Consider the following 23,675-nt stretch of genomic DNA (forward strand, 5'->3'; position numbering starts at 1 on the left):
TAACTCTAGTGGTGTCCGACCATTCGTCGACGTTTTTGTTTGTTTGTTTGTTTGTTTTTATTCTGTTTCCTTTTCAAAAGAAATACTTCGTGTAGGAATGTCCATAGTGATGACGACATTAAATTAACGTAGGCTTTATGACATAGACATGAAAATTATTAGAATTTCCACTTCTCTTTAAAGACCAGATGTACAAGTATGATTACCGTGCCATTCTGTCATTCATTCATATCCGTATTCCATAACTGTTCTAAACAAAACATAAAGGGGGAAAACACTGGAATTTTAAAACATGAGTGGAAGAGGATATTCCACCTCCCTGCTTAAACCAGCTCACGCACCTTCACCCTCCCCGAGGCTTACCCACTCAGGTACATTCAGGAAACCGTAGGGCAGCTCGCTTAAAGTTCATGGGTAGCGAGCTGTGAGCTCCCACGAGAAAAAGATAAATAACTACAGAGATATGTCATCCCACCAACAACTTTTTGTCGCCCCAAAACAGACGGTGCGTGGCAGACTGGCTTAGGAGGGGAATGCCCTTAAAATCACACATTATACCCGAACACTATTCTTCAACTTTTGTTGTCAAAATAATCTACGCACTTTCTTTTCTGTCTTCCAAATGCAATGGAGCCTAGATTGGTCAAATGTTGTGGTCAGGTGTTTTGTCTTTACGGTGTAATTATTATAAAGTTATTCAGCCTCAGCTGAAAGTGAAATCAACAGTTAATTCACAACGAAACAAGAAGATTTGAATGCACTATAGGTCAGGTATAGCTCGGCGTTGAGTTCTAAATCTTGCCCGTTCATCTTCTTCATTCATACCATATATAGTAAATACCTGCATCGTAAATGCTCTATGAACACAGTTCACTTTGGAAACGGGTCAGTCGGATTTCATTGAGTTGATTATTTCATAGACGCATCTCAACGCGTGTCCCGTCGTGGTGAAGAGTCAAACGGTATTATAGCAACTTTCCCGGTAGATTTTCTAATAACGTCGCAGACCCTACCTATCCCGTTGCTCTTGAATTGGTCAATTTCATTTCAAAATATTCTGAAAAAAGTACATTTTCCTTTAAGATATAAGGAGTTTATGAGAGAGACGTTTCCGAGGAGCGTAGAATGCGCAATTCACACCTAGGACCGTCTCGGCGGCGCGACGACCTAGTGAATGTCGTAGGGTGCAGGGGGCTTACGGTCTAGGGGCCCCCTTCAGGGACGTCGAACCGACGCGACGGAACGCCTCCTTGAGAGAGCGTGCAGCGAGTCGCAGTGATTAATGACACTTATGACGTCATACCGTCACCATCTTTCTCGACGTTAGTTCTTGAACTCTCCTTCTGCCTCCCATCCCTTGACTGTTTGTGTATTTCTTTCTGTCATGCGACGGGCCGAAAAGAGCTGAACAAAATACCTAGCCATAATATTTACCCCTTTCTCGCCAATGAGTCGAATGTGCACGAATTCCACAGACAAACCTATGGACAGGAAATCAATATGGCATGCAGAGGAGTAATAGCTCCATGCGAGTCGCGGGAGTGAAAAGCGACGAAGTAAAATGTCATTCCCGCCATCTTGAGGCAAAGACGCTGCTATAAAATTTACTTTCGACGTCGTCATGACAGATGTAGGTTCATCGTCAACGTCATACCAGACTATAAATCATTAATATGATAATATCAATATTCAAAATGTAAAACTGTATTCTCACATTTCTCTTCGTCTTTCAGGGACAGAAAGTCGCTGGCTGCGGGTTACAAACAGCGGCGGACTTACTTCCCCTTTACAATGATTGACACGAGACGTACTCTAAGGAATGCTCGTGGCATTTTTGGTTCCTTGTCAAAATTGTCTCATCTTTGTTTTCTTTTGTTTTGTTTTGTTTTTGTTTTTCAGGGAGAGGATTTGTCTAAGGTTGATTTTGGTCCGATTTGGCTAAAATCTTCGCTGATCAGGTACTTTTGTGTACTTATTCGTTTATGCATTTCATAATAAATGTCTCTTTGAGGTACTTCTAAGTAACATTAATTTGCCTAGTTTCTATGCACAAAAAACCGGGGGGGGGGGCAGAAGTGTACCACTAGCGAAAACTAATCATCAGCACTTTATGTCTATGGGAGCGATCCATGTATTCCTGGGACACTATCCTGGAGACTTTCTGGTCCATTCGTGGATTAACCATTAACCATCAAAATGAATCGAAGGCCCTACCGTGGTCTGTTCATGATTCACTTTTTGATCACTCATGGCTACTTCATGCATAATATATCATAACTCATTCTCTACCCACGGAAAATTCGTGGTGATAAACTCGTTCATTCATTCTGTAATCTTCGTCTGTTCATTACACATTTAATTCATAATTCAGTCAGGGTCTAAAGCTGGTCTAAATTTTCGTCTTTTTAAGGTCAACTTGAGGTCTAAACTCAGTTGTTTTATAGTCCATTAACGGTTTATTCATGTCAATGTAATGGCCTTCTTATGGTATATTCATTGTTCTTTTCTTAGATAATTATGGCATGTACTCGTTATCATTTATTACAATCTAAATGTGTGTAAACATAAATTAGCCCGAGAAAATTAAAGTAAATCCATCAAGATTCTAAGGCAAACCGAACATAGTCCATTTTTAAAAGTTTATACCATAATGGCTTTTAATGGCCAACAGTGCCAGGTCAATGGGACAAATGTGCACAAATCTCACGCACAAATCTATGGACACGTAATTTATGTGGCACAAAGAGAGTTGACACAAGTCGCTGAATCTCCTGAAGAGATTAAGAAACCCAAACCAACGTTACCACAGAATACAATCAAAAATTTCCTCTCTCACTGGATTGCAGGGGTGAGATTGATAGTCGTGGTTTACCACACGTCACGAAGGAGTAATATTCCCTTGATTTTTAACTAGAGTTTCGTGGAAACCTCACACCACTTCCCCCATTTACCCCTTCCCCTCAAAAGGTCACGAGGTCAGGACGAACGATGAGAATGGACATTATTGTTTCGCTAACAATTACCATCACAGTTAAACCCAATGATGAGAACAAAATTATCGTAAGGAACGTTGATTTGTTTGCCTTACTATAGTTGTGGGACTAGGTGACGAAATAATTGCTTATTGCATGCACGCGCGTTGTAGTGCCAATCGGTGGGGATGTGTATACAGAGACAGGAGCTATCGTGCTTAAGAAAAACCAGGCCTTCGGCTTCATTCAGGCTTTGGGTAACACGAGGCTTCGTTGTATTATACGGTCATTTCCGTTTATTACGACTAAACAGAAGAAACAAGATGAAGCGAAATGAAATGAATGAGCTAGAAACTAGATCTGTAGGCTCTGTCTAGTGTTTTCTTCTATTTTCAATCACATAGGTGTATTTGACTTCCAATGCTTGCAATCAACCAAACGAAGGGAACACACGACTACAGGGATTCATCACAGTTGTTCAGTTACTATAGTTCCTCGTTGAGATAAAATGGAAAATTGTTATAGTCAGCATTTACCGTACTGAATCAGACTAAACTATACTTGAAGTTCTGAATGAAAACAAAAGTCAAAACAAAGTGTCTCCCGACTTGTCGAGACACTCGTAAGGACCTGGAAATCAAAACGGACCTGGGAATAACAGACACGGAGACGCGTGACGTCACATCACACCTTGGCGCGATAATGTCATGGTTGACCACTCGTCTCATGGCCGAGCTTATCACCTTCATAGTGTCCGTCTTGTTCCGAGGATTCGTCTATACATGGACGGCGAACTAAAACCCCGGTGAATTCTCTGTAGCTTTCACAGACTACGAGTGCAAATTACAGAATGAGATGTATCTATATCTTAGCTCTGACAGGTATTCTTCCCATGAATAGAAGGAAAAATACAAATCTCTCTTCTACGTTATCTTTCAGGACCAACGAATATACATAATATCAATATCGTGTAGCGCAAAGCGCAAGAGAATAGCGGAAACATCGATTGTGGTAAAATACGCTGGCTGCAGACACATGCCCCGTGAAAAGTGGATAAACGAAGACCTTCATCGCTCTTTCTTTATTGCTCACTTTTAGAAAATACACCAACAAATAAACAGAGACTGGGTTTTTTCCAGTTTGCAACATTCACAGAGGCAAAATTGTAGTAGATACTATACGTTATCCATTTCTTGCATGTTCTCGTCTCCCCCCCCCCCCCCCCCCATACACATCTCAACCGACCACCACTACCACCACCACCAACATTGAATGATCTGGGACACCTCGGCTGGTTTCAAGTCATTTGACATGAATCGAAACTAATCGTACTCTAGGGGGACCATATTATAGTTTGGAAAAAGTTTGATTCAGGTTGTCATCTTTTAATACGCCCCAATCGGTGTCACATTAAACCTCCCATGTATTCCATTACCTCGATGAGAACACAAACAGTGATGACATATTACAGCTCCGGGATTTCGAAACAAGTTGACTAAGTGATTGCAATGTCAAAATGCTTCCCGTGGGATACTTTTATATCTCTCTATCTCATATTTATGTGATTTCTTACCATCGCAAGAACGATCTGAGAAGGACATCAGTATTTACTGCAAATTTAAAGAGAGCTTACGGGAAAAAGCCCTTTCTACGCGGCTTTACTGAACCTATTTAAAACGCCGCAGGCATACGATTATGTTGTTTTCAGAGACTTCAAAGTACGTATACAAAACCGACAACAGCAACAACAACAGCAGCAGCAGCAGCATCAGCAACAACAACAACAACAGAAACAACATCATCATCATCATCAATTTGGACGCATAACGCACAATATCACAATTTATGGTTTTATGGGAGTCATATGACGATACAGTATAAGTACATCAATGACTGGATGTCACAACTCTAGTGCGGGGATGAGTAATTTCGTTTTAGTTCAGAACTTCTATGAAGCTGAGGTGTGAGTTGGTTAAAGGGATGATACAGTTTTGGTTGAGATGGGGGGGGGGGAGGAATTAAGATTTTAACTTAAAAAACCCCCAAAAGATGAAATATAACAAAGTTGTCTTCATAAAAGGTGGGTTCCACCTTTTATTAGGACCACTTTGTTTTCGGCTATCTCAGCCATTTCAAAATCGATATCCATCAAATAAAATCCTCTTAGAATTATATGCTCTTTGAATTTCAAATGAGGTTTCTCGATTGTCTCACAAAAAAGTTGGAAACATGAAGCCCCATCTCAACCAAAACTATCCCATCCCTTTAAGTGTGTCACAGCAAAGAAGGTACAGTACCAGTGACCCTACCTGTAGGTGATGTGCGTCGAATCCCATTTATAGCGCCCTCCTGCGATGTCATACCGCCTAACTCGATGGTGACGACGATGTGGCCACTTGCGTGCGTAATCCGCGTTGTTCGATTCGTTGTGAATCGCTTCGCCAATATCCGGATAACCACATCTCGGTTCCCACATCATACTCCGCGTCCTGTCGTCCATCTCACCGTTCATCGGTATCCGATAAAACTCTTGAAATCTTGTAATTGCATCCGAAACCGTCGTAATATCCTCTTCCGGTTCGAATGTAAATTGATAATCCTTAGGTCTGAGGAAACCATTGTGTACGAGGTAGTTGTATTCCTGCAAACACAAAATTGTATTGAAATGTTATGTAATCTCCATGACAAACAAGTTTCTAAATGAAAAAGGGAAATAAAAATGTTGGGTATAAGCAATATTCTGAGGAAGTTTGTTACCTTGGAATAACGGATTAATTGCATGAGCGTTAGTCATTAATGTTACATTTGTCATTTCGTTCCCCCTTCATACTTTCGTGAGCAAAAGTGTAGTATAGCCTGTACTATGCACGGGGAACATTTCCCTGGTCTAAGAATCAGAATGATAATCCTGATCTTATAGGTTTGAGACCTGCTCGGCACATACCCGATGGGACACGTAGTCTTTCCAAAGTTTTTTGTTTTTTCTCCCGACCTATAGATGTGTTAGTGAGTACCTGTCAAAGTTTGGGTATCATAATGATAACGACAGGGCGGTCTGGGAGAAAGGCTATTCCGGTGGTAAAGAAAAGAAATCAGTGTCATCATTTTGCATCAGAATTCTCTCAAGACTTTGTGGATGAACTGCATATTTAATATTGAAGTCACATGACCGAAAAAGCGTTCACATCTCGCCGCCACCGCCACCACAACCATCACCATCATCACATCAACAACAAAACAGATTCCACTTGTGCAGTGTCTTGTGACGATTGCTTTTTGCATCAGATTCAACAGGTGAGATGAAGCAGTCCCTCCAAGACATTTTCCGATTGATGCTCCCACTTAGCAATGCTTATAGAGCGTTCTATTTTCGGACTGCACGTCGGTGACACCCTTGACTTTGCTGCTGACACGTGGGAAGAAGCATGAGCAAAGGATGGAAACCTGCAAAGTTGGCGTAACGAATCCGATTAGACCGGAAAAAGCACCCCGATGAAAGACGGGTCTGCTCCCAGACAAAGGGACGAGTCACCGGTCCGCGGTCAAGGTGTCGTCCTGTCACAACACTGCCAACCGTGGTGACAGCCAACCGAACTGTTGACGAAGAATTAAAATCCTCATCGTTCGAGATAGCTGGTGGATCCGTGACAAGTGATGGACCCGGAGTAAAACAAGACTCTCGACCTTCGATGGTGGCCCATGCCCTTGGATACGGCAACACAGAAGACAGTTAAAGGACAAGTCCACCTTCATATACATAAGGATTGAGAGAATGCAGCAATATTAGTAGAACACATCAGTGAAAGTTTGAGGAAAATTGGACAATTCGTTCAAAAGTTACGAATATTTTAAGTATCTGCGAAGTCACTGATGGAAGAGAAGACTACTACAGTGTATGATGTCACATGCGTACAACTACATAAGGAAAATTAAAAGAGAATTTCACAAAACTTTACTTTTTGAATAAAGTGCACATTTCTTCGACCTGCTACTAATGTATGTTAAGGGTAATATTATTCCCCCTGCCTTCTGAAAGAGAGAAGTCGAGTGCTCTTTTGTTATGCGAGAAAAATGGAAACATGTTGAATTTTCTTTATTCTTTCTTTATATCGTTGTACTCATGTGACATCACAAGCTATAGTAGTCTTTTCATCCAGCCGTGACGGAGCAGAAACTTAAAAAATTCATAACTTTTTAATGGATTGTCCAATTTTGCTCAAACTGTCACTGATGTGTTCTACCAATGTTGCTGCATTCACTCAACCCACATGTCTATGAAGGTGAACTTGTCCTTTAAGTTCAGCGGTACATTTGTTTTAACGATACATTACTGCAATGAGTTCCACCTCGCAAAACGCAATGCAGCAACATTAACGCAAATGTAAAACGCAGTCCTCCTTTTGTTGGCATACCTTGTTTCTTTCTTTCGTCATAGGCCCATTCCGTCGAAATAATACATAGAGAAATACAACGGAGCAAGATACTGGAGTGAATGGCCCGAATTCATGAAGGTGGTACAAATAAAACCATGGTATAAACCATGGACAAAAATCATGGAGCGCCAAGTGTCGCACGGAATATTTCGTTACGAAATTGGTCATTTCGTCGACAAAATGACCGTTTCATTAACAAAATTATCATTTCGTGGACGAAATGTTCATTTAGTTACAAAATGTTGTCATTTCGTTACAAAATAATCATTTCATCGACGGAATGGCTGATTTCGTAACGAAATATTCTATGCGACACTTGTCGCTCCATGGTTTTTGTCCATGGTTTAAACCATGGTTTCATTTGTACCACCTTCGTGAATTCGGGCCATACTGGTTAAAAGAACGTATGGATAGTTCTCTTTCACCTGTGCCTCTACTTGGCACAGCTGCTCTTCCTAGGGGTCCAGAAAGACAATGAGAAATAATAAAAAAGATACAAAAGATACAAATAGGAAAACAAAACAAAAGAAAATTAATATGAAATACTTGACCTCGAGTATTGCTATCAATGAGCTTCAGTGTGACCGATATCTTGCGTGGAAATTATTGATATTACACATTTGTTACCTACCCAGTGTAATAAAGTCTGAACTTCCCTTTAAAAAGTTCTGATTTTTGTTGAAGATTCGCAGGCATCTGGTCTCTTTGATACCTAAACCTCAACGAAAGTCCTCGATCTAAACAATTTGCTACGCACGCCTGACAGATAGAGAGTATTGTTTAAATCAACCTGCCAAATAGTGATAGAGTGTTACAATGTTCCAACATGCTTAAAACACATTCTGTAAAACTTCATAATCTAACTGGGTTTTGACTAAATCGTAAGAAATAGGCCTACAGAACAAATAAACAAACAATGAGGAAAAATCGTGGTATAATTATATAAAATCTCCAGAGGTAAAGTAGAGAATGATCCATACTTGAGGTAAACTCCTCTGCCTTTTTCATACCATAATCATGCGATGAAAGTCTATTTCGAGAAACGGCCAGCCAAACAAGAAGTCCGATTTGAAATTTGCTGAATTTCCCCCCAGTGTTGGCTGAAGATAAAGTTCGGTTGCCCCTACAGACTGACATCGATACGGGACCAAAATACGATCTAAAAGAGATACCCAGAAGAGCCCCCGATGACTTCGCTCATGGCTTTTACTTCTACCCCCTGCGGAAGAATGAACGAATGTTGGTCGATGTTATCAACCCCGGAAAGTGTTCGGTGTGTGTGTGCTTTTTGAGGCAAGTTTATTTTTAAGTTTCGTATGTGAGAATGCGACAAATATTTTTGCGAGACACCCACGCGAATCCCGTGACTTTTTCGAAGTTTTGCGGATTTAGTTGGCGACCACATGGAAGCACAGAGAGAAAGAGAGAGATATGGGATTGATTCTACTGATTAATAGCTGTAGACGATGGTTAGGTGACCATGAGATATCAGGCCAGATGAAAGGTCCTGTTTACCTTTCTTTGGGAGCAGTAGGTCAGTTGTATCACAAAACATCCTACCATATACAATTTTTGCAATAAAGCCTGAAATATAAGGAGATATCATTATTTTTCTCATTAAACCATAACTGTAGACAGTTTAGTCTGGAAACATTCTTATTATAACTATTGTTCACATTTTGTATATTAAACATTACTTAACATCGATTATACTGGTTGAAGCTTTTAAATTAATTATTTCTATCCCTTACTCACATTTTAGGACATTTGAAGCACTAATGCTGGGTCTTTGTTTCATCTCCAAATGGTAAATTATGCCTTTAACCTACGTTAAGCCGTTTAAATATAGTACCGAATTGAAGGTTCTCTCGTACCTCCTTGGTTATAGGGAATAAAGCAATTCATATTCTAAAGAAGCTAATGCCTCTTGTGCATTAATTTTCAGAGTATGCACCAGCTAACAGGCATTGACTGACCTGCAGTAAACAGTGATCAAGTATTTTTATTCGTTTACTTGTTGGTTGATATGATTCATAACGGTGATGGATTTGATAAAATCATTTTTTTCTCTCTCTAATCAGTTTATCAAATGTTTCTTGCAATGATTTACTCTATTTGTTGCGATCGCATATTCGACTGCCCTTCCTTTCCCTGAGCGCATGGTACATAATTATACACTATAAGCCCTAAATAAGCATCATTTATTGTTATTATTATCATGATCATTATTATGATTATGATGATGACGATGATGACGATGATGATGATGATTTTCATCATCATCGTCATCATCATCATCATTATCATCATCATCACTATTATTCATAAAGACAGAAAAGGACAAGTACACAAAGGTCAAGTTGTCCGAACTTTGTAGAATGACCGAGTAGTTGGGTGAAACGGGCAGATAAAGACAAAGATGATATAGACGAAAAAAAAATGATTCGATCTATAGCGATCAGCATTGAAGACTGCGTACCAGATGGGTGCATGGTGTCTGTGTGTCGCAGCAGTATCACAGAGATAGGATGATCTGACCAGGGAGGTAGGCATCTTGGTCTACCCCCTTGATCTGTCCATGGGGCTACAGTGTTAGCTCTATGGTCTGTCTCTCAACATTTCTTTTCATTATCACCCACACTGCACACAGCATGTGCAAAGATTCGCCAGAAGTTGCACGAGTGGGGGCAAGCTGATGAACGCCAGAAAACCTGAATCAGCGCAGACGTCTTCGACATGACAAACCGTGCAGGTGTGTTTGTCTGTGCGACAGTTTTGTCCTGTTTATGTGCTATGTGTATCCCTCCCTGTAGCTTTCTTCCTCCCCTCTCCCTCTTTTTGTCTGTCGGTACGCAGCCAGCCAAGCTGTGAACATTCATGTGCTCATCTAAACCGCTGAATGATTGCTGCAATGTAACGGTGAGTAAATGTTGAGTCAGAGCTAGAGTAGAGGTACAACTTGTTTTACACCTTATATATTAGCACCGCACAATGCATATAAACGACGCAGCGAGGAACCTTATGACATCAAAACATTATCAGGTTCCTGTTTCATAAAGTTGTTCATTAAGCCACGCACAACTTTACGAACATATGGCAAGCCGAGTGGGTTTCCTAATCATTGTTAATTTATTTCAATAGCTAAAGGTGAAATTTGCAGATGATAATGGTTATTCTTACATTTTAATACACGTTTTTAGTTGAAAGTGTATTTTCCCCACTGTACATGAAGTATTGACATACAGTTGTAGCCTACTTTGTTAAAACGTAAGAAAAAATGGGCACATATGTATACTGGCACTTCATATTCCAGTGATTCGTAAAGTCATGAGTAACTTTACGAACAGCTGTATGAAACAAGACTCTGAAGAGGTCTACCTTTTCACTATAGGTTTGTATGATAGCTTTGAATTACACATCATCACAGTCCTATCACAGATTACAGTGTTGCTCCTCTCACTGCTTGTAATGGTCACCTTGACAGCAAGATGTAAACTTGTTTTGATTTACAGACGGCATTCGATCGGCAGCCAGATTTTAATACAGCAGTACGTTCTCGATCCCCAGGGTGGTACGAGCCGAGAGCGAAAAGAAAGACATTTATAAGTATTTTACTCGAGTAGCAGACGTACAAGTCGGGGCGATGAAATGTCCGTGCCACTGGCGCGCGCAGTGCGCCAGACACCGCCGTACAGAGTGAAAGATGCGAATAGATGTCCAGCAAATGATATGATCGTCCTAATGGTTCAACCCACTCCCTCTTACAATTATCAAACAACAACCCCCTCAAAAAAAAGAGGGGTATTGAAACATACACAACTCAACCCGTTTAATAATATGCTTGTTGCAGAAACTTCATAGAGCTTATACGGCTTATAAAAATATAAAAGTAAAAGAAGGTAAAGTTCGCTCATCGATTTTTCTCTCGATAATCAATAAAGCTCGTTCTTTGCTTACCTGGCTGCACACCCTTCGACATGTTCGACCAATATTTTCACCAACCATGCCCCCCCCCCCCCCAGTATTCCCTCTCCCCTCTCGACCCAGGTGTATGAATAGGGTACCTAGCAACTCTATTATAAATGTCAGCTAAGGGCCCTTCCGGTAGAGCAGTGCCAACACTGAACAAACCTGAAGAGGCTACCCTAGATAGACGAGACCACAATATTATTATATCATTGTTATAATAATTGTTTTGGATATAAAGTCCAAATTTTATTGTCCAAGAATGGAAATTCTTTTTGCCCAATTGATCGTGGGCCCGGCAGCCACTGAGCAGCGCCAGATCGACGTTGCTCTAACCTTTTCAACTGTTGAACGGCAAACAAGGTAGCAGCAACTCCCATCTTTTAACGTCTTTTGGTATGACGCGGCCGGGGTTTGAACCCACGACCTCCCGATTGTGAGGGCAGCCGCTCTACTCACTGAGCCAACACATCGTTATGTAATTACCATAAGCTTAAGGACATTTTGACAGGCTGTCAAAAAAGCTATGAAGTTTTATTGTTTTGCTTTTTTAATGCCATGACGGATGGGAAGAATTCAACAATACGTGATGTTTAAAAAAAATAAGTACAACGTTAAGGCATAAAGAGAATCACACAAAATTTTATATTCTATGAAAAAAATACACAGTCCCTCCAAAGGCATATCCTACTATTCCCTTTGCCTTCTGAACGGTCGAGGCAAGTCAAGTGCTTTTCCATTATGAAAACAGAAACTATATGGTATTCGCTCTTCATATTTTCTGTTTATCGTTCCATTACTGTGACATATTATGAACCGCTGTTGCCTTTCGATATAGCGATGACGGCATATTCATTAAAACAAACAAACAAACAAACATACAAACTTAAACAATCATAACTTGTGAATGGATTGTCTAGTTTTCCTCAAACTTCTCTATTTTTTTCCTACCGGATATTTCTGCATTCACTGAATCTAAATATTCCCTTTAAAGGGATCGTATAGTTTTGGTTGAGACCGAACTTCAGGTTTCTAACATTTTTGGGCGAGATAATGAGAAACCTCTTCTGAAATATGAAAAAGCATGTAATTCCAAGAGGAACTCAACGTTTATTTGATGAAAATTGGTTTTGAAATGGTCGAGATATGCAAAATAGAGCAATCCTAATAAAATGTGGGACCCATCTTTTATTATGATCGCTTTATTTTACTTTGTTTTTGGATGTCTCAGCCATTCCAAAACCGATTTTCATCAAATAAACTTTGGATTCGTCTTAAATGGTATGCTCTGTACTATTTCATAAGGGGTTTCTTGGTATCTCACAAAAGGTTAAAAGCCTAATCCTCACCTCCACCGATACTGTACCATCCCTTTAACAATGAAGACTCCGAAGGATGTTTACTTGGCAAGGGGTATGTACAAAGACAGTTGATGATGTTTGCTCCCGTGGAAGTACAGACGTGATGCGTTTCATTAACACATGATTATTACGGCATAAGATGACAGTAATAAAACCCTAGCGAAAAACATGAATTTCTAATCATCTTTTGTCCACATCACTGGTGTTTTTAACAATACAAACAACCCGCTGAAAGACATGTTCCCCTTTTAAACTGAATGATTTCCTCCGTCAGCTGTTATCCAGTTGGCAAGACAAATAAAAAACTGGTTTAGAGCCCATGATCTCTCTTTTTGGATTCTCGTAATCCAGGAAAGTAAGGAATGCCGGAACATCGCTGTACTATTCGGGCGATTCGTTAGCCCACTAAACGTGGCCGGGGTCACATCCTTTCGGATCGGAGAAGCCGGGAGTAGACGTTGGGTCGTCTTGGCGCACAACCAAATATAACAGCTTGCGGACGGCGGGAATGGAAGAGGGGGAAAAAGCATCTTTACGTGTTATCGTCTGCTGCCGTGTAGTTCACAGTCACCCCGGTTATTTTGACAGTTCAGGTCAAGAATATTGAGAGCAAACAAACGAGACAGTGATGCGATCACCGAACAAGCTCGAAAAGAACCGAGATGAAAAGCCAATGCGAACAAAAGCATATGAGAAGCTTTAACATCAGTACGTACAGGCAGTAGGTAAGAAAGAGATTCACGAGTCCGAATTTACTCTTGGATGCTCCAGTAACTAGGACCTGAAGCCCGTCAGGGAAATGTGCGTGCAGAACGAAATAAGACATTCGAAATTGTTTGAGAAAGACATTTTTGTAATGCAATGGGAAATACACGAGAAAGTCACATAGTCAGGAGATGGACAGACAACAGAAGCATCACTGCATTCATTTTTCATGAAAACTACGCCTTCCATCAACTTGATACTGACATATGTAGTTACATATAATTATTCCCCCTGCTTTCTGAAAGCGGTTAGTCAAGTGCTCTTTCATAGTGCTAGAAAAGAAAATTTTTGTGGAATTTTCTTTATTTTTTCTTCATATTGTTGTCAACACATACGTCATAACCTCTAGCAGTCTCCTCATCCAGCGGTTTCAACACCAAAACTTTAAAAATTCACAACTTTTGCATCGATTGTCCAATTTTCTCCAAACTGTCACTGATGTCTTCTACTTATGTTACTGCTTTCACTCAATCCACATTGCTCTTTAGGTTTGGGTTCCCTTTAATACATAAGTTAACACGTGTATGAAATTGGCATCAGTAACTACAAGTTGGCATAAAATTAGTAACTACAACAGCCAACAACCAGGGCGGTTCCAATATTCTTTGGTTCCGATATTCTTTAACAATGGACTTTTGAAATTGATTTACAAACGTATTTGTAATAAATGCTTTAACCTATGTATCCTTTTGATGATGACATTGGTTGTTCTTTTAACGGCGTCATCAAAATTACAATCATTATTCGTCTTTCCAGGGGGTTCCTCCATTTTTCGCGCATTGCACATTGATTTTCTTGGTGACTCAATTATAGTGTTTCGATATTACGATGATATATCATTATGTTTCGCTATCGAGTTGTGTAGTCTGTTCCTTCACAATATGGTATCAATTACATTATTCCTTTATTACAGAAAAGATTGATTCTGTCGAGAATGGGAATATATTTGAATTGAATTGAAATTAAAGTAAATATTCAAAAATATAGGCCTATGTATTTTGAATTAAATGATGGCAACTATTGTGACTTGAATTCAAAGAAATGACAAATAATCTCAATCAGATCGATTGGAAAAGGGAGAGCAACATTGCGGTAAAATATTGTGGACTGAATAAAGTATACTTACTTTGGGTGAGATATGTAGTCTGTCTGTGAGAAATTGGGGGATTCTGGGCGGAACCGCGGCGGGGAATGTGATACCAATCAAGTTGAGGAGAGCGAGAATCTGTAAAACAGTTTCCATGGTAACCGTCATCCTGCAAATGAAAGAGGCAAGAAAAATGAAAAGACACACCGCGTTACAACTCCTGCAAAAATCTAAAGTGAGCGGTATATAGGGATGGAACTCGTGTTCTTGTTTATAGATTTCAACAGAAATTGTTCAGAGTTGGAGTTCTGAAGAACCACTTACACTTTTAACATTCTTGTCCAAATCTGCTCTAATTAGTGGTTGCGATCTGGAGCTAATGGTAATCAATGGCCAAGGCTATATACCACTTTAGTGTCTCCATGCCAACCTTGAGTGCCCCCATTACCGAAAACGAGTTATCTTCGCGAGTGCATTCCGGCTCCTGACCTTGTTGCTGACACAGCAGATGAACAGAACAAGGGACACAATGTCGTTGACCTTCTTCCTTTTACATTTGAGATGTCGCTTAAATAATAAACGCAGAGTCACCCACTGAAGTACTTTTCATGGTTGTGACGTGGTTACTTTGGATATTCATTTACCCAACACTGTCCACATGGCATCGGCTTCTAGCAGCGGGTCTGTCTCGTAGCTGTGTCTCGTGAAACCATTCTTTCATCCGGTCCTAATTGCTCTTCGACGTCTAACTCATTACTTTGCTACAAGTTCTTTTTTGAAGGTGGGTTCTACGACCAATGAAGCCGAGTTTGAAGTTTCCCTCGCCATTTTGCAGCCTATATCATCACTGTCATCCATCCACCCTTATACACTGTAGCAACTCTCGCGAGCGAACGAATGACGAACTTATGGCACATTAAACTGAATTTTTTTGTACCTGACGTCTCTTGATTTGAGAAGAAATAAGATCACGGAACATTGTGAGAGATCCTCAATCCACGAAAAAGTCCAAGTTAATTACATCCACTTTGCCATAAAACTATGTTAAAACAATTTTGAAAACATTGCTTTTTATGCACAATCTAATTACCCCACACTATTTATACACGCTTTAGTGACTTCCTGCACTTCTATTGATGGTCCATGATCATCATTGTTTGATCGATCATCATTATTGTTCGGCACGTCCAGGTCGACCATTGGTCGGTGTAGTGTGCAGTAGTGTCACCAGGAGCCGAGTATTTTGTAGGCGACCTCCCTTCACCATGGCCATGTGAGCACATGGTCAAGATCCCGAAGCCAAAATGCCATCCAAGAGAACTTGGAAGCAAAGGAACGTCGAGGAGAACAACGACAACTGGATCATTCGTATCAAGTAGGTCTCACACTCAAACATCTTGGTGAGGCGGGAGCTGCCGAATCCTTTGCTTCTTAGATAAGAATTCCCATGCGTGATTTTCTCTTTTCTCATGTGTTTTCCCTTCGGGCTTCTGCACAGGAAGCAGGCTAGGCCCCCCGTTCCTTTCCCCGGACGTTTCCCAGTGACAGCGGTGAGATGTAGGAGGGATCTACGCCACCCCTCTCTGAACTCAGTGGCCCGGGAGAGGTGTTTCTGAAGATCAAAGTCGGGATAAGAGTTTGAAAGCTACCCCATTAAAATTTGAAGGAACTTGAGCCCGCTGCAGAGAAACGGAGTAGAAGAAAGAAAAGAATCGGAGAACATGGCGCTGAAATACGAGACTTTAAGCCAGGCAATGTAACCCAAGCCGAGAGCAGTAGCGTATTTGGGTTAAGTTCAACATGTTACACGTCCTCGGTTATAGCACACATAATCTGATCCTGACACACCGCGCAGGATACACGCTTAATTTCGGTCGACGACTTCGAATGTTTACCCCGTCGTGGAAATCATTCGGTTTGAGAAGGGGTGGGGAAAAAAATTCCTATAAAGAAGAACAGAATTAGCATGCCTAGTGAGGTGATCTACCGCTTCTTCCTATATCTCAAAGGAAATGGCACGCTTTCTTGAACCAGCTCACCTAGTTAATGACGTCCTCCAGTTTCGCGTTGCTTCTGACTGAAAGAGAAAACACACAAATCCGTTCTCATGCACAGTATCAGCCTCATAAATGGCAAAAAATTGGTTTATATTTAGAAAGTATGTTTCCGTCACAAAATGTCCTCCATAGTCTACATTTATATTTACACTTGATCAAGTTTGGCACCGTTTTTGCATAACTCTTATTCCCACGGGTTCCATGACAACAATAAATAAATACACACAGAAAAACATACAGGTAATTTCAAAGTGAGATTACGATTATCGTGAATTTAATATACGAGAATTACAGACACAAAACTGGGAACATATCTAAAATAATGGGTCAATACTGCAAACATTTATACATACATATTCTAAAATCAAGGAGTTACGAGTCTGTTTGAATTCACTGCAGTTTTTTTTTAGGTTACTCTGTTGTGACGGATTAGAATAACATGTTTGGTACATGTATTGATGTTTTCTTCCAACTAATAGGTCCTACCATCTAAGTGTGAAAGGCTCTCATGAAAATGGTTTATTTTTAAGTAGGGCTAGGTGTAATCACTTTCATCAATGAAACTCATAAAACATTGTGTCAGAAACGAGAATTGTTGAATATCATAAATGAATTTTGAGTAGACAAGAAACATTAGGGCACTGAAAATTGAGCACCAAAATCCCTAATTCGTCTTTTTTTCTGTGCGTGCTTATAATATCTACATAATCTGTCTCTTCAGCTCTTCTTGAGTGATTTTGAAAACCTCAATGTCCTTTTTTTTCTCCTCCATCGATCCGGACATTTCAGAATTATGTACGAACTAATACATCATGAATCTAAAGGGGGAGGGGTAGTATCGGTGAGAATGGAAGATTAATTTTTTGGAGGTGCACCTGTTGAGACAAACAGTTGTAGAAACTTTTCTCATGCTGTACTTCGTATGAACGCGTAGTCCACTTCCCTTTAGAAGATATAGGATTTTTCAATCTGATAGGTCAATTGTTTCACACTGCTCCCCGTTACCGACGGCCTCGAAGGAAACCGGTCCAGCAGAGCAAACCGGGGGAGGAATTGGGAGGACGTCGGTGATGAAGACGTCACGAAACAAATTTTCTTTTCGAGATTTGGGCCAAAGAGTCGCCGTCAAGGATAACTGTAGAAAATTGGTAAATTAGATCACAACAGATGCAGAAACAATCTGATGCGTAAACACAAATAGGGAAAGGTCACAGAGGGACATATCGCTCTCCAGTGCGTGTTTGATTCGCTTCCCCGCCCTGAAGGTTTGTTTCACCCGCTTCTCTTGGTGTAGCTGTCAGTCGAGGGGAGACAGTCGACATTTCCAATATGATTCTAAACATTGGCCCAAATATTCTTGTCTTTTTAACTCATCATCTGGACGTAAAGTCTACCAATACGTCATAAATTGACTAGGCAGTCACACCTAGCAAACCAAACACCGGCTTTGTACAAACGTTTAAAGCGGGTTCTAACTTGGGCATCGATGAAGATTGTAAAAATGACCTCGTTTCGATAACCTCAGTCACTGCCACTCCTCAAGAGCGCCCTCCGATAGATTCCCTCATGACCGCCATTGATGGCCATGAAAGAGAAACCGCTGAATTTTGTTAAGTGACATGAATGATTCCGCCTTATAGTGGGCAAGCATATGAGATCATCATGGTGCACGTGAGTCGCAAACATTGCCCACTGACACCGCGAGGATAACCAACCCATGTTTGCGGGTTGGACCATTTGACAACCATCAGATATTTACAAAAACAGATATCGCATTCTGGTCGCAACGGTACATTTTCATACAGGTGATGGAGAATATACAAGCGACATAGTGACATTCCCCCTCACTACCCCCACTACTTACAAGAGTAAAAACAAACAAACAAACAAGCCAGAAACACCCACCAATCTCCATTTATCAACTACGACTGAGAGAGGGCGTACAGTAAGGACAACAGAAGAATGATAACAAAACCATAATGACAAAATGAACATCGTTTACCTGAATCTTGTGGATGAAAGAATGTTATGCAGTCTGTATTTCCAGGATGTACGGAATGAAACTTTCCAACAAGGCTTACCTCACTCGACAACGCATCAACATCAATGTAAAACATCGGCTACCGGCAGCAGGCAGTTCATTCTTCTGAGTATAAGTCCATCATCTCATCGAGACATTAAAAGAATCTCCAGTATGACATCTTAATACAAAAGCTTCCTGCTATCTTTATTTGGCGCTTGATCGTCCCTCTAGTATTGCACGTCGAGATAAACGCAGTCACAGACCACAAATAAAGTGCGTTTCGGATTTTTTTTCCGTAAATTTGTCCGTGGGAGATGACAAATAACTAATACATGCAGATATTTTCTGTGTCTTCGTTTTGCTGTGACTGCGTTCATGCCTATACTCGTCAGCTGCGGTGATACGGTTGTGTATTTTCTTCAGCATCAGTTGCCTAGCAACGGATGTCACCGCAGAGCGTCATCATCTGTAAAGCCGATGGAGTATACTAACTATCATTTTTCTATCACGAGCTGCTGATGCACTCTTTCTTTCTTGAGTTGGATATCCGGTGTGTCGGATTCCTCTGACAGATACAAGGGAATTTTGTTACACGCTGATTCAGTGTTGATGTACATCCAAGGATGGGCTGCATTGTTATAGCCACGTGCGGTTTGGGTTTAACCGCCTCAGAATTGTTTTCCTTTTTGATACATGATACCACCGAAAAAACAAAAATCCAGAAAGAAAAAGTTTGCCATGTTCCATGAGCTTTCACTCCGTTGCAGTATAGTTTGAGAAATGGGTTACCATCTTCAAATCACAGCCAGCTCTTAAGTAGATTGCCAATACGTTGTGGGTGGGGGAAAATGCAGGAAATGACTCCATTCTCTATCCACAGAAATTCAAGCAGCATCATCTTCGAACAAAGGCATCCTGTCGATATGAAATCATGAGAACACCTGTAACGGTTACCATGGTTACTGAAGGTGTTCACAGCACACAACCTTTAGATGCGAATAATGAATGAAAGCCACTACAGTCTAATTATGTATTGGTAACATGTTTGAAGTGGGTTCAACAACCGACTGTGTGACTGTTAAAGGGGTATGGAAGTCATACCGCCTTGGGTACGCTACATCAGCCGATGAATGAGGTGAGAAGAGTTGCTGTTGTGAGCTAGCCTTTAAAATCTTACACAGCAGGTCTGCATCACAGCAGCCACAATTTGTGCCTCTGGACCGAAAACTGCCATGCCCTCACACCTTCAATTGATAAGAAATGATGCTTGCATCGCTCACATGCCAATCATATTCACGTGGCTATGACGTATACTTTGTACTAGAATCATATTCCTGTATCTATTTCAGATAAGCTGAGAGCCACCTCGAGTATTAAAGGACAAGTTCACCCTCATAAACATAAGGATTGAGAGAATGTAGCAATATTAGGAGAACACGTCATTGAAAGTTTGAGGAAAATCGGACAACCCGTTCAAAAGTTATGAATTTTTGAAGTTTTTGTGTAGTAACCGCTGGATGAGAAGACTACTGCAGTGTATGAATAACTTAGATGTCACATGCGTACAACAATATAAGGAAAATATAAAGAGAATTTTACAAAATTCCATCTTTTGAAAAAAGTACATATTCCCTTGACTCGTTACCGACATATGTAAGGGGTAATATTATTCCCCCTGCTTGTAGAAAGAGACAAGTCAAGTGCTCTTTTATTATGCGAAAAAAGTGAAAATATGTTGAATTTTCTTTACAGTTTCTTTATCCTGTTGTACGCATATGACTCACAAGCTGTAGTAGTCTCCTCATCCAGCGGTTCCAACACAAAAATTTTAAAAATTCATAACTTTTGCATCGATTGTCCAATTTTCCTCAAACTTTCACTGATGTGTTCTACTAATATTGTTGCATTTTCTCAATCCTTATGTTTATGAAGGTGAACTTGTCCTTTAAAGAAGAAAGCTGAAGAATTTTATACGCGCAAATCCTTTTTTGCCTTCACAAACGTTTGATATCAGGGACGGTTTTCTGTATAGGACATATACATAGAGCAATCTCATGCCAGTTGTTATCCCTGCAAGTAGCATCTTATGGATGTTGATAAATCACCTTTTCCTGTTTGCTTTCTTGTTTCTGATTTCGTTGCATTGTCAAGCTATAATTACTCAAGGACTTTGAGTTAAACTAGGTGTTTTCCTCACTTTTGTTTGTGCATGATATAGCGCCCATTCCTTTATAGACAAATACACCCATCGTCGTCATAAACATCCAACGAAAACAAAGAAATCGGCATGACAAATTTACTTTCATAACGCTATAAATATTCACAGCACACGCCGACTGCACCTCTGATAGCATTTGATACCATAAACGAAATCGGGTTCATTGTGACGTAAAATGCTACATCACCACGTGCTGCATGTAAACCGCATCATGTCAGCCGACCACAATTTCCTGATTATGGTGTTTGGATTATCTGCAATTCACACAAGAAATGATCGATTTCCTTCAGAGGTGATGAAGAGAATTTCTACTTAATGAAAGTAAGAACAAAACAAAATAAAACATAGAAAGAGGTTTAAGTGCCACGTGAGAACTTTCATGTTATGGACTTTCTATAAGCTTTCATCTAATGCAAAGCTTCCGATAATCATATTATTCAATACTAATGATTAAAATCTTTGCAAGAAATGCCATCTATAGTATAAAACGGGAAATGCGTGACTTCTGCATCATTGCACCCACTTATATTTTAGATTTACGCCATTCTTTGTTTTCTGAAACACGATGCCAGATAAGGCACGTTTCACTGACTGCACGTGCCTAAGTCATATCTCTACCGAAGAAATGATTCTTTCCTTTTCTAACTTGAATTAAAATAAGAGGAACAATCACAACATGATCCAGGCACACAGAATGAAAGCACCTATAAGCTTACTTCCTAGAAAATGCCATCCTAGCTCGCGAAGTTAACTTAGCGAGGTCACATCGTAAACTTCTGTCCAGTAAGAACTTTTCTCTTTTAGTTATCAGCAGACCATGACTACAAAAGAGAACCTGTAAAATTCCATAGGACGAGCAAGAGTGGGGTGTGTCCTAAACAAATGATTGATTCCATAGGTAAAACACCTAGCCCATATTATAGCTTCCACCCCTGCCGACCTGTAAGGTCAGACATTATAACCAAATTTCAAGTCAGGGTTGAGGATAGGGATTAATAGGAAAGAGAGAATACATATGTCACCATGGTGCTAGTTCAAACTACTTTCGATTTCAGTTCCGAAGAAGAAAGCCAGTACTCCACTGATTTCTCCTTGTCGTCATTGAATGCTGCGGGAGACGTCCAGATGGCTTTAGATAAACGGATCTATGTTTGAAGTAAACTTAAGACCGTTGCCATGAAACAGCGCTAGTTGATGTTAAACACTATTTTTTTTCTCTCTTTCTGTATTCATTGAAACACAATATACGTGAACATATCAAAGATGAACATTAAATCTTGATGTTTGCGATGGCTGGACAACTCTGATAGACAATGTGGTTGTCAACACGTCGAGAGAGAAATCCTGCACTCAGGCTAAGGCGAATACATTTGTTTTCAGTCTCAATCTTCAGAATAAACTGACGCAATTCAGCATGACTGAACATTCAGTACCTCAGGAGTGTTTGCGGACGAGACTCACAACAAACTTTCTGCCACCAGCTTGCCATCGATCTTCTGACCACTCATCGCTTGAGCTACTCATACGTCGACACGTCGCAGCAACGTCCACAATTCATCATCACGGCTGAGCGGTGCTTGCATACGTAATGAGCAGATACATGGTCATGAATAAATCCGTGTAGAACGAGTATTTCTCGTCAGTTTTCGACACTTTTAGTATCGACTGAAAGAGAAAACATAAGCAAATATGCTCATGAGCAAAATAAACGGAAAAGAAGAATATAGAATATCAAAATCCCTCTCGAAGTTCGGTATTGTATTCAAATATATTCCTTCACGTTTTAAATCCAAAAAACTAACCTGAAATCTTTCATGCCCCTCTAAAATATGGTGAAGACTATGTCCGCTAAAGTATATAGTATCACAATAAGGGCACGTTTTCCCATCTTCATTTCAATACGGGTCAGGAACTAGCAAAATTCAGAGACATGTCTAGCGTCGAGTTTAAAAAGATTATCCTCGCATTCGCACCGGAATTCCGGGTCTGTGATTGGTCGAAATCTGTCGCAAGACGCGGCGTGTCGCATTGCGTAGTATCCATTGGCTGCTGACTCAATGCTGTGAGTTTTAAATGTTAGGTTCCAGATTGTGATCGAATTTTCACTCTCTATACAAAACTTGAACTTTACACAGGAACCAATGATGTGTATGTGAGTGTGCACTTACAATGACCCTGAACAATGGACCTGGCTGCCACCTGTCCCGAGCTCTGCTGCAAGGCACATGAATGCTTAATCAATTATTCATGTGGATTGTCCCGAGCACTGCTAGTCTGAATTCTTGACACAGGGTGAAATGCATGCACATGAAAGAAGTAAGCACATGTTTCCATGTGCTTGCACACACCACATTTCAGAATGAACAAAGACTAGCTGCGATAGTGGGATTCCTCATGAAACATTCCAATCCTGGTCATTGTCCACGACCATTGTCTGGGTATCAACAACACATTCCACGCGTGTTCATTCACTACCCCACTTCCAGTAAGAAAACATAATTTGCCTTGTTTTCAACAGGAAAATTCACAACCTTAAGAATGGTGCCCCTCTTCATTTTTTAAAAGTCGTCAGGATTGAGATCGCAAGATTACTTTCAGGGACCATTCTGCCACCGACCATCCACTGACCAATCATCGCTAGACACTCGGGGGAAAGCGGCTTCGTCAACTGGCGTCAGAACGCAGTTACAAAGCGGCGACTTTGTCAGTCCTATTTTGTTTGCGTTCATTGATCATGGTTTTGTCTCTCTTTGTATCTGTATGTTGTTATCCACTGACATTTAAAAAAAACAG

At 40.4% G+C, this 23,675-nt stretch overlaps 1 protein-coding gene across 1 annotated transcript in view; it reads right to left on the reverse strand.

The window, feature by feature from the left end:
* The window catches only part of LOC139744077 (interstitial collagenase-like), a 65,870-nt gene that overhangs the window by 15,560 nt on the left and 26,635 nt on the right, over window positions 1-23,675 (reverse strand). Inside the window, exons 2-3 of the mRNA XM_071654534.1 lie at window positions 14,624-14,753; window positions 5,282-5,613 (exon numbers count right to left, since the gene is read on the reverse strand). Coding sequence (XP_071510635.1) covers window positions 5,282-5,613; window positions 14,624-14,753 — 462 coding nt within the window. The remainder of the gene's footprint in view (window positions 1-5,281; window positions 5,614-14,623; window positions 14,754-23,675) is intronic.

This window comes from Diadema antillarum, unplaced genomic scaffold, assembly GCF_040938485.1.
Source record: "Diadema antillarum isolate AM-2024a unplaced genomic scaffold, OU_Dant_1.0 seq00001134_RagTag, whole genome shotgun sequence".
Classification (NCBI taxonomy): domain Eukaryota; kingdom Metazoa; phylum Echinodermata; class Echinoidea; order Diadematoida; family Diadematidae; genus Diadema; species Diadema antillarum.